This window comes from Tachysurus fulvidraco, chromosome 3 (assembly GCF_022655615.1).
Source record: "Tachysurus fulvidraco isolate hzauxx_2018 chromosome 3, HZAU_PFXX_2.0, whole genome shotgun sequence".
Taxonomy (NCBI): Eukaryota; Metazoa; Chordata; class Actinopteri; order Siluriformes; family Bagridae; genus Tachysurus; species Tachysurus fulvidraco.
The window spans coordinates 26,095,860-26,107,942 of NC_062520.1; the positions used below are offsets into that span (position 1 = coordinate 26,095,860).

The 12,083-nt window shown below is 36.1% G+C and overlaps 2 protein-coding genes across 2 annotated transcripts; both read left to right on the forward strand.

Moving 5' to 3' along the window:
* The first annotated feature begins 1,799 nt into the window (after nt 1-1,799).
* LOC113646779 (protein S100-B-like) lies at nt 1,800-3,206 on the forward strand. Its single transcript, XM_027153275.2, has 3 exons — nt 1,800-1,953; nt 2,460-2,602; nt 2,869-3,206. The coding sequence occupies exons 2-3, from the start codon at nt 2,462-2,464 to the stop codon at nt 3,031-3,033; spliced, it is 306 nt and encodes a 101-aa protein (XP_027009076.1). The 5' UTR covers nt 1,800-1,953; nt 2,460-2,461; the 3' UTR covers nt 3,034-3,206.
* Nucleotides 3,207-10,079: 6,873 nt separating this feature from the next.
* Nucleotides 10,080-11,809, forward strand: LOC113646793 (protein S100-B-like). The gene is made up of 3 exons (XM_027153277.2): nt 10,080-10,228; nt 10,664-10,806; nt 11,471-11,809. Exons 2-3 carry the CDS (start codon nt 10,666-10,668, stop codon nt 11,633-11,635), a joined length of 306 nt encoding a protein of 101 aa, XP_027009078.1. The 5' UTR covers nt 10,080-10,228; nt 10,664-10,665; the 3' UTR covers nt 11,636-11,809.
* The last annotated feature ends 274 nt before the right edge of the window (nt 11,810-12,083 follow it).

Here is a 12,083-nt window from a genome sequence, read left to right on the forward strand (position 1 = left end):
GATTTAGCTTCTGCCTATCACCAGATGCTACTACATCTAGATTGACGTGACTTGATCACTTATTATATGTATGATAGTCAGTACATTCAAAACAGTCCTGAAGAGCAGAGGTGGATCCTTCTGGCCAGGTTTTAAACTGCTTCAGAAACGGTTTAGACGAGTGGTCTGTATGCTTTAATTAGCATAACAGAAATGCTCGATACGCGCCGGGGATGTTTGTGTAAACAAGATCCAGCATGTTTGCCCCTCCTGTAGCAAAGTCCACATACTGATGTACTTTAGGGAGCACTGATCTGAGATTTGCATGACTGAAATCTCCGTCGATAATAAACAGTCCGTCGGGGTGAACATTCTGCAGATCGCTAATAGCCCCATAAAGCTCACATATAGTGCCATTTTAACTTTAGTGCTGGGGGAAATGTACACTTTGACAGTAAAAACAGTGGTGAGTTCCCATCGTAAATAAATGGCCTACATCCGACAGTCATATTTTATTCAAAGAGCTTCCAGAGATTAGCAAAAACTGTTTATTGCTTTTTCAAATATTAATTTAAAAATGTTTGTTTGATATGGCATTAAGGATTGTTTCAGGCATTGGAGGAGTTTTACTCTCAGGGCTAATAAAATGCTCTTGTTTTGCACAAATGACACAGTGCATGTGGACTGTGCAAACAAGGGTACTGAGGAGTTAATAATAGTGTCAGAACAAAACACTATTAGACAGAGAGAGCAGCTGGTTCAGACAAGTTTTAATACCTTGCATAATACATTCCTCTTAATCTTTTTATGCTCCATTTTTCCTCTTTTTTGTTTTATATGTTTTCTTCCATTTTATTGCAAGTCTATTGTAAGATGTTAATATAGTATTCTTGTTTTACTTTGCAGCTCACTAGCCATTTTAAAAAAATAAAACACAAAGATGATGTTGAACATGCATCATGAGGATGTAATAATTGTATGTGATCTTATATGCAAAACCGCTGGGTGTTAACGGATTGTATTTTGCTTATGATGAGTCAAGGGTGTGTACATAGCGAATACACGACACCACACCCTTCTCACCCTATATGCAAATAAGTAGGTGTAACAAAACAAAAGGATGAAATACATAGCCATTTTATGTATTTATTTAGTTTTAGATACGGTGGTATGGGTCAGAACAGTCAAATACCCCTCAAATACCCCCATCGTTCTCCATGAGGAAAACATGACAGCACCATATTTTTGTTCTAAAATCTAGGCATATAATTCAGTGTAGGGTTAGCACTTGTATTTATTGCTAAATGTATAAATGGGAGTAATGGGTGTAATTATCTTTTGTGAAAAAGTCAACCTTCACATTCAGAACAGATATTCATCCATCTAGCCATCATTTTTTTTTTGGATGCAGGGAACCAGTCTATCCAGGGGGATATTAAAGTTAGGGGTAGATTTCAATGTGCACATAGCAGTTTTATTCTAATGGGTGCTTAATTTTACAGTTGCATCATTTCTTGAGTTTAGATTAGATTAAAATTTGATACATTAAGAATGGCTTACACTCAAAGAAAGTGATATTTCTGTCTTCAGATAAGAAGTGATGGGGGAAAAAATGCAATAGCAGATGAAATTCAAATGTAGAAAGCAAGAAAGGAAGCAGGGAATTCTTGCTTTGCATTTAATCTTTAAAATATATAATTTGTTTATTTTTAATTCCTTAACAAAGCACACTTGGAAGTATCTTATCATTCATCCATTCATTTGATCTTGAAAAACCTGATTTACACCTAAGGCATTAAACTTGCATCCTTCGGTTATCTGTGTTGAGCATGATTAAGGGCGGAAAAGTTGTCTGTGAGGAACCAATCAGACATCTTCCAAGCATGAATCACAGCTGGAAGAAAGGCAATAAATTCATCAGCACTCTTCAGTCAGTCTTCATCTGAGATACCTGCGGAGTCTACAAACATACAGGTGAGCTTCTTTAACATTAAATAAGTAGTACTGGGTTTAGCATTTCCATCAAAACATAACTGAAATAAAATCTTCATGAAAATGTTATAAAGCTTTATGATTGGAGGAAATATGGGGATTGTAGTTTCCTCATTTTTTAGTCAGTTTTGTAATGCTGTAAGAATTGATATACCTCTTTAGTTTATAGTTTAGTTTTAGTATATATAACTAAAAATAATTTAAGTGTATCGTTATCTTTGGTTGTTGTTGTTGTGGTTGTTGTTGTTGTTGGTGTGTGTGTGTGTGTGTGTGTGTGTGTGTGTGTGTGTGTGTGTGTGTGTGTGTGTGCATGCAATGGTAGAATTCTGAGTATGGGTCACCGTACTTAGCCGTATGTCACTTCACTTCACTTCACTTCATCATAATACAGTTAATATTGTGAACATCTAATCATCTCTCTCTCTCTCTCTCTCTCTCTCTCTCTCTCTCTCTCTCTCTCTCTCTCTCTCTCTCTCTCTCTCTCTCAGTCATGTCTAAACTGGAAAAAGCCATTGTAGCTATAGTGGAGGTGTTTGAGGAGTGTGCTGGAACAGATGACGACAAAAAGAAGCTGAGTAATGCAGAGCTCAGTACTCTGATAAAGAGTCAACTGAGCAGCCCTGAGTTTCGGGTGAGAGAGACAGAGAAATCTGACAGTCATATCTATGTGTCGAATCTTTGTGCATAACATTTCTCGGTGCATTCTTTCCAAACTATCCCATTAAAACAACCCTTTACAAATAATTCCATTAAAAATATATGTGTGTGCTTCATTGTTATGGCTTCATCAAATGGTTCAATGCAAAGATGTGCACAGATTGTATAAGATAGTTGGCTATATGATAAGCATTTGTAACATAAACATTTACACTATCATATCCCTCCCCTCTTGCTCAGGATAAAGTGGACCAAGAAGCTGTCAAAGAAGCCCTGGAAGGAATAGATAAAAACCGTGATGGCCAGGTGTCCTTCAAAGAGTTTAGCCAGTGTATTGCTAAACTTTCCAATGGCTACTTCATTAAGAAGTACGGCAAGGAGAAGGGAAAAGGCAAACATCACTGAACTCTACTGTATGGATTCACAGTCGATAGATAAAAAGAAAATATGTAATATTTGATTTGTGATAACAATTTTCTTGATCATGACAGCACTGTATGTTTGTAACTCCTGGCTTTGCACAGAGAAATACACTACCTATTGTACTTGTAGATGAATAAAAAGATACTAAACATTTATTACTGTTTTGTGTGTCATTTCTGGATAATTTCTTTTGGATGTTCCACTGCATAAACATAATTTATAATTAAGAATTTAAATCTAAATCTTAACAGCAGAAGTGAAGGAGTGCACACTTATTTAATTGACAATATACACCATCAGTAATAACGTTAAAACCATTGAGAGCTGAAGTAAATAGCATTGATTATCTCCTTACAGTGGCATTTGTCAAGGGGTGGGATATATTAGGCAGCAAGTGAACAATCAGTTGGGAGATACAAAAAAGAGCAAGCAGAAAGATCTGAGTGACTCTGACAGGAGCTGAACCGGGTTACATATGGAAACTGGTGTAGCTACTGGTCTTGTTGCAGTCTGGTTATTCTTCTATGGCCCTTCTCAGCTCTCCTCATGCAGTAGCCCATCATTTTCATGCAATCATCATTTTCATGCAGTTTCATCTGTAATTTCTTTGATTAGTTTGTAATAAATAAGTCCAAGTAACTGAGCACCAGATGTCAACAAAAGACTGTGTGAATGGGGCTTTTTCTTTGTTCACTTTGCTGTTTAAATTAGATAAAAATCAAAATGATTAATTTTGGATTAGTGTTTATTTGACTCAACACAGTGTCCTTACTGGGAGCTCACAAGAATTTAACTCTAACCTTGTTTGATATTTGTTAAGAGGATGAATGCTTTCATTTCATACTATCAAATAAATAAATTAAGTTGGTGTGGCAAATAATCCACAACCTCTTTCTTATATGCAAATATAATTATGTAACTAAAACAAATTCCTCACATGTGAAAACATGCCTGGCAATAAAGCTGATTCTGATTCTGATTCTGTAAACTTGTTTTCAGCTAAACAAATGGTTTTAAGAGTCAGAAAGTCTGCTTTAGTCCAGTGGTTCTCAGAAAGCTATAAAATATGTACTCAATAGGCTGTCTGTTAAATAACTAACACAAGCAATTAGTTTAATAGATTGTGCTTTTCAAAAGATTTTAATGTAATTGGTAACAATATAGAAAAAATTTATTCAGAAATTTACCACCCAGACAAATTAATCACCCACACAAACCGGAACAATCACAAACATACAAATTATTGAGACAATATACAATATATATAACTATCATTATATCAAGCTACAGTACAAGCAATAGCATGCAACAATGAGACCACTAGTGAAAGTGTTTCTGCTTAATATTGTGTCTTACTTTAATTCTGTTTTCTTTCATTTATGTTTTATCTGGAGAAGGCATTGTTGCTATGTTGGAGGTGTTTGAGGACAATGCTAGAACAGAAAAAAAACCAAGTTGAGTATGTGGTCTGACAAAGGGTCAGCTGAGCAGCTCTGAATTCCAGATGAGAGAAACAGGGGAAAAAAATTAACTGCATGATGTTTAAATATTAAAATTCAGTCACGACTATAAAAACAAATTCAAATTTATTTGTACAGCACTTGTGGAAATTCTATTCTATTAATCAAAGATAATAGTTCAAGTGAACTTTTCCTAAGTTGCAGAGAAGAACGCAGAGTCCTGTGGAATATCAAACTTCTTTATTCAATACACTTGCAAGTGTGAAGTCAGTCTGTCCCAACCTAAGTCATTTTATTTGAAACTAGCCTTCAACTAAGCTTCTTTTCTGTTCAGGTTAGTTCAAAATGTTTAAATATTTTTGTTTCCTTGCAGAAATAAAATTTTGTTTACTCGGTAGCAGTTCATTGATTTCATAAATGCAACACACTACAGTTATTTCTATGCTTTTCATAAAGGTAAAAAAAAAAAGATATATGCAGTGTTATCTTCATTTTGGATGTCAAAATGGTTTTGTGGCTCCCTGTGTTTTTTTTTTTTTTTGAGGGAAACAGGTCCAAATGGCTCTGTGAGTGTTTAAGGTTGCCGACCCCTGGCCTAGTGAAACTGGAAACCGTTCAGTTCCCCTTTGTTATTTTTTGCAGTTCCTAGTTTTTGGTGTGTGAGTGTCTGGTACATAATGTTCAATGTTCATTTTTGTTATTCACAACATTTTCTATTACACGCTTTTAACAATGGACATTGTATCAAAGCAGCTTTACAGAACATAAACCTAAAACAAAAAGTTCATATAAAGATTAATGTAATACAAAAAAGTAAGATTAATATTAGACTTATATTTAAACGTGTTTGTATGTTTCCCCAATGAGCAAGCCTGAGGTGACTGAGGCAACTGTGGCGAGGATGGTAAAGGAAGAAACCCATAGAGGTACCAGACTCAAAGAGGAACCCATCTTCATTTGAGTGACACTGGAGGGTGTGATTATAAATATACAGTCTGACAAATGTTGTATTGATGAGTAGGTTTTTGTCCTAAAAGACCACATGTAGTTGACATCTCCTTTTAGAATGTCCAAATATGTCATGAAACAGAATCCATCAGGAGCTGGTACATCTCTAGATGTCTCAAGATCCTCACATGGTTGGCCTTATCTCAGTGAAGATCCAAAATCTTCATGACACGGAAGACAATCGGAGCTGGAACAACTTTTAAATTTACAGTGTCAAACCTAATCACTGTCATTTGCTCCCCTGAGAACACTAAACAATACTATAAAGCCACTGTAATTACTAAACCTGCTGAAAACTGGTCTGGCTTTTTTATGCTCATGTTAAGCATTTATTTGCATATTCAAGATAGTATACACAACATTTCTTATATTCAAATTCACTCTTTTTTCTGTCAATGTTTTGACACTCTTTTGTTACTATATTGACATCATAATCCACCCATACAGCACAACAGGACTGGGCACCAGAGGAAGGTTACTATAGCAACAGTAATAGTGAGGGATTTTTCTATGTGACTCATTCCATTGTCATTTTGCTCACTCTAGAGCATGCGCATTTATAGTGTAAAATTTTTATTTGTTTTCCTCTTGAAAAAATTGTTGGTTACTATATACGCCATTAAATGATATACTCCATCCAGTGTATATTTTAGGACTATTGATAAGATGCATAAAGCATTAGCACTACCATGTATTTGCATATAGTGAGTATATGCATATTTCATGCAGGGAAGGTTTATGAGTGAATGTGAATATGTTCATGACCTTGTTCATATACGCTAAATAAAATACTGTACACTTGCATGTGTATCTTAACTGTGATGCTGTAATTCTTAAAAAATGAATGCAATTTTTTTATTAAACCCCTTAATGCTGAAAGTCTTGCTTAATTTCAAATCCATTGTGGTGGGGTACAGAGGCAAAAGAATTAAATATTGTCTCACTGTTTGATTACTCATAGACATGACTATATTTCTGTTCAGTAAGAGTCCAGCCCCTGTTCTTGATCATTGTTTGCAGTTAGTGGCTTCTGAAGAGATGTTTCCAAACATTCATGACCAGATGTCTTCTTTTCTCTTGCTGCATTGTGTTATGAAGGGTGAAAGGTTTAGTTGTTAATTCTTTGCTTAGTGAGTTTGTGCCTTTAAAGAAGGGTAGTCTGCTCACAATGAATAGATGAATCATTTGTTGTCTTACCTAACCTGGCCCTCTTGAGCAATGCTCTCTCTGTCTTTGGGATTGTGCACTGCAGTGTTACACACAATGGCTTTGTGCCTCAAAGGCTCCCGCTTGAGAATGAATCCTTAACATAAATGTAGCCCTGTTTGAGCAGGTATATGCAAACTAAAAAGGCTTTTCTGGGCCGTATACAAACATCACCTTTCCACGGACCTGAAACTTGCATTTTCTAGCATTACTAGTGGTTGCATCCCATACTTTAGAGAGGAGCCTGAAAGCAGTGTAAAGATAATACCTGAAAGAAAGATAGTACCTGTTCATACTATCAGGATTTTGTTATCTATTCTAACATCACACATTATAAGACATTTCAGCACTATTGTGCTAGTTACTAAGAAATAGTAACTAGTTACAGTTACTAGTTACTTCATTCAAAAAGTTACTCAATTACGTTGTTGATTACTTACACCCTAAAGTAATACATTACTGTTAAATGTTTTTAGTTAGTTTTTTAAAGAAATAATGAGCATATTTCCACTTTGAGAAACTCGTCTTCCTCTCGCCTTGACTCGCCATTACTGTCGCACATACTTGAATAAACGGAAACACACCCACAGTGCGGTGTCTTCGTGTTTACAGTGGTTGACTTCCACCAATCCTACAATGTGTTGCTGCTGTAAACAGGTTAGGCTGTAGGCTACACTTCAGCCAAAACAAATTAATTTAAAAAAGTAACGGACAAACACACCATACGGTAACGTTAACGGAGTTACTTTATTAAAAAAATAATGCATTAGAGTATTAGTTACTGTCAAAAGTAACTGCATTACAGTAACGCGTTACTGCCCAACACTGCATTTCAGTCAGTATAAACAAATGAATTACTTTATCACCACATGTGTGATATAAAGGTATTTAGTACAATTTTGGTTTTTGATGGTTTTTACCTTACAACCCTGCACAGACTTTAAGTGGTTGGTTAACCATACATAAGAAGATGGTTAAAGATGCTTATGAACAAGCATTTGGCATTTCAGAGAGCAACTGGGTTTAATATCACCATTTACGTTAAAGATCCTTTTTAATTTAACTCTTCTGAGCATATATTACCCCTAGTAGTATAAGTAAAAGAGGAATACTTTTAAACTTGACAATCTTAAAACCCTGAGTTTCTACTTTCATATGTGCCATTAAACACTACTAAGTAAGAAAAAAAAGTAAAAAGAATGAAGCAAATATAATATTTGGATAATATGCAAATTTATCTGCAATGTTTCCATTTACACGGCTCTTGTGATTTCTAAAGGTGTGGCCGAAGGTGTGTACATAACTGCTTGCAGTTCACATGTACAAACAAGGCCTTAACCTTTTTGTGTAAGTGGTTTTCCCTTATTGCATTCCCTGTTATTCTACTTTACTTGATCTCTCTGCTATTCTGAGAACATGAACAGATGCTCAAATGCTTATATTATATGAAAATATTTCAGTAAGCCACAGAACTATGCTTTTCTATAGCTAATAATTGAATCCTACACTCACCGCCAGTAAACTAAGTCTGGAGGTTAGCTCTTTGACCCAAAATGGTCAGAATGGTTTTGGAGACCTTTTGATCTAGCCAAAGACATTAACAAAGAAAACTCACAAACTCATGTCTAAAATACCCATCATACAGCAGGACAGTTTGGCCCTTGCTGTTCTTAAGGCCACCTTGTCCCCTGGTCTGGAGGTGGAGTCTCTAGACGTCAGGAGCGCATGCACCTTTGCAGACATCCACAGCTTCTGGTTGGATTGTGTGGTGATGGTCATCAATGCACTTGCCGATGTAGCTGGTCACTGATGCAGTGTACTCCTCCAGGTTGATGGAATCACCTTTAGTTGCAGCCTCCCTGAAGATGTTAAAGGCAGTACATTCAAAACAATCCTGACCAGCAGAGGTGGATCCTTGTGGCCAGGTTTTAAACTGCTTCAGAAACGGTTTAGACGAGTGGTCTAGTATGCTGAGGTGGGGGCGGGGCTCTGCTCGATATGCGCCGGGGATGTTTGTGTAAACAAGATCCAGCATGTTCGCCCCTCCTGTAGCAAAGTCCACATACTGATGGAATTTAGGGAGCACTGATCTGAGATTTGCATGAATGAAACCTTCAGCAATAATACAGTACCCGTCGGGGTGAACATTCTGCAGATCGCTAATAGCCCCATAAAGCTCACATAGTGCCTCTTTAACTTTAGTGCTGGGGGGAATGTACACTCTGACAATGAGAAAACAGTGGTGAGTTCCCATGGTAAATAAAATGGCCTACATCTGACAGTCACAAACTCCACTAGTGATAAGCAGTGACTAGAAACAAGCACAGAGTTCTACTAAAGATTTGGACTGAATAAATTGTCTGGACTGGGGACTATGTGAACATGAGCACCAAATTTGTCTACAATTTTACTAGTTATAGGTGTAGGAGGGAAAGATTTGCAGATTTTTCTAATCTTTTCATGATTGAAGCTGGCTAATTTCAAGGATTATCCAGAAGAAAAGGAAAGGGAAATTGCCAAATTGGAACCAATGTTGTTCCCTCAATATTAGAGTAATTTTGCATATATTTGATTTAAACCAAGATTCTGAACAAAATAAAAACACACAGTGACACAGAAGGAACATATTTTGTTTAAAGAGCTTCCAGAGATCAGCAAAAACTGTTTATTGCTTATTCAAATATCAATTTGAAATGATTGTTTGATATGGCATTAAGGATTGTTTCAGGCAATGGAAGAGTTTTACTTTCAGGGCTAATAAAATGCTCTTGTTTTGCACAAATGACACAGTGCGTGTGGAAACAAGGGTACTGAGGAGTTAATAATAGTGTCAGAACAAAACACTATTAGACAGAGAGAGCAGCTGGCTCAGACAAGTTTTAATACCTTCACCACTTGTATAATACATTCCTTTTAATCTTCCTATACTCTGTTTTTGACCCTGTCTATTTCCCCTTTTTTGTCTTATATGTTCACTTCCATTTTATTGCAAACCTACAGTAAAATGTTAATATAGTATTCTTGGTTTACTTTGCAGCTCACTAGCCATTTAAAAAATATGACAAAGACATGATGTTGAACATGCATCATGAGGATGTAATATTTGTATGTGATCATAGATGTGAAACTGCAGGGTGTTAACGGATTGTATTTTGCCTATGATGAGTCAAGGATGTGTATTGAGCGAATAAATGACACCACACCCTTCTCCACATGCAAATAAGTAGGTGAAACAAAACAAAAGGATGAAATACATAGACATTAAATATGTTATATTATAGTTTTTTTGTTAATTCCTTAACAAAGCACACTTTGAAATATCAATATCAATTACACCTAAGGCATTAAATCATTGAGAATGATTAAGGGCGGAAACGTTGTCTGTGAGTAGCCAATCAGACATCTTCCAAGCATGAATCACAGCTGGAAGAAAGGCAATAAATTCATCAGCACTCTTCAGTCAGTCTTCATCTGAGATACCTGCAGGGTCTACAAACATACAGGTGAGCTTCTTTAACGTTAAATAAGTAGTACTGGGTTTAGCATTTCCATCAAAACATAACTGAAATAAAATCTTCATGAAAATGTTACAAAGCTTTATGATTGGAGGAAATATGGGGATTGTAGGTTCCTCATTTTTAGTCAGTTTGGTAATGCTGTAAGAATTGATATAGCTCTTTAGTTTACATATATAACTAAAAATAATTTAAGTGTATCGAATTGAATTTTGTGTGTGTGTGTGTGTGTGTGTGTGTGTGTGTGTGTGTGTGTGTGTGTGTGTGTGTGTGTGCATGCAATGGTATAATTTATTCTCTGGACAGCTTCATCATAATACAGTTAATATTGTGAACATCTAATCGTCTCTCTCTCTCTCTCTCTCTCTCTCTCTCTCTCTCTCTCTCTCTCTCTCTCTCTCTCTCTCTCTCTCTCTCTCTCAGTCATGTCTAAACTGGAAAAAGCCATTGTAGCCATAGTGGAGGTGTTTGAGGAGTGTGCTGGAACAGATGAAGACAAACGGAAGCTTAGTAATGCAGAGCTCGGTACACTGATAAAGAGTCAACTGAGTAGCCCTGAGTTTCGGGTGAGAGAGACAGAGGAAAGCATAAATTTTACAATGTACTTTGAAGATTAAACACAGAGCATACAGTACACAGCCAGAATGAATCGGAGGTTTAGATACTTTTTTTTATACTGTTTTGAACCTGTGTGTCAAACTTAAGGCTCCAGGCCTAAAAATGGTCAAATGGCTTATCATCAGATAGTTGGAAGATTCATTTGGTCCATGCAAACCTTCAAGTAATGACAAAAACTCTGAACCCGCTAGTGTTACTGACCACTTAACATTTTCACATTAAAAATGCATAGCATGCACATATCTAAAGTCCTGCATGCTTCACAGTAAAGTCTGGTTATATAGTAATATATATAGTAGTAAATGTTTTCCCTGTGTGACTCAGGCCCTTGCTACTATACATCACACACTCCAAACTTTTTTTTTCTGGGTGTGACGTGTCAAATCTCTGTGCATAATATTTCTCAGTGCATTCTTTCCAAACTATCCCATTAAAACAATATCTTACAAATAATTCCATTAAAAATATACGTGTGCTTTATTGTAATGTCTTCATCAAATGGTTCTATGCAAAGATGTGTACAGAGTTTGTATGAAAACGAGATAGTTGGCTATATGATAAGCATTTGTAACATAAACATTTACACTATCATATCCCTCCCCTCTTGCTCAGGATAAAGTGGACCAAGAAGCTGTCAAAGAAGCCCTGGAAGGAATAGATAAAAACCGTGATGGCCAGGTGTCCTTCAAAGAGTTTAGCCAGTGTATTGCTAAACTTTCCGATGGCTACTTCATTAAGAAATACGGCAAGGAGAAGGGAAAAGGCAAACATCACTGAACTCTACTGTATGGATTCACAGTCGATAGATAAAAAAGAAAATATGTAATTTTTGATTTGTGATAACAATTTTCTTGATCATGACAGCACTGTATGTTTGTAACTCCTGGCTTTGCACAGAGAAATACACTACCTATTGTACTTGTAGATGAATAAAAAGATACTAAGCATTTATTACTGTTCTGTGTGTCATTTCTGGATAATTTCTTTTGGATGTTCCACTGCATAAACATAATTTATAATTAAGAATTTAGATGTATATCTTAACAGTAGGAGTGAAGGAGTGCACACTTATTTAATTGACAATATACACCATCAGTAATAATGTTAAAACCATTGAGAGCTGAATTAAATAGCATTGATTATCTCCTTAAAGTGGCATTTGTCAAGGGGTGGGATATATTAGGCAGCAAGTGAACAATCAGTTGGGAGATAGAAAAAAGGGCGA

Coding starts and splice junctions, on each gene's coding strand:
- LOC113646779 (XM_027153275.2), top strand. CDS start 2,462: ATGTCTAAACTGGAAAAAGCCATTGTAGCTATAGTGGAGGTGTTTGAG. Junction 2,603..2,868: donor TGAGCAGCCCTGAGTTTCGG/GTGAGAGAGACA, acceptor CCTCTTGCTCAG/GATAAAGTGGACCAAGAAGC.
- LOC113646793 (XM_027153277.2), top strand. CDS start 10,666: ATGTCTAAACTGGAAAAAGCCATTGTAGCCATAGTGGAGGTGTTTGAG. Junction 10,807..11,470: donor TGAGTAGCCCTGAGTTTCGG/GTGAGAGAGACA, acceptor CCTCTTGCTCAG/GATAAAGTGGACCAAGAAGC.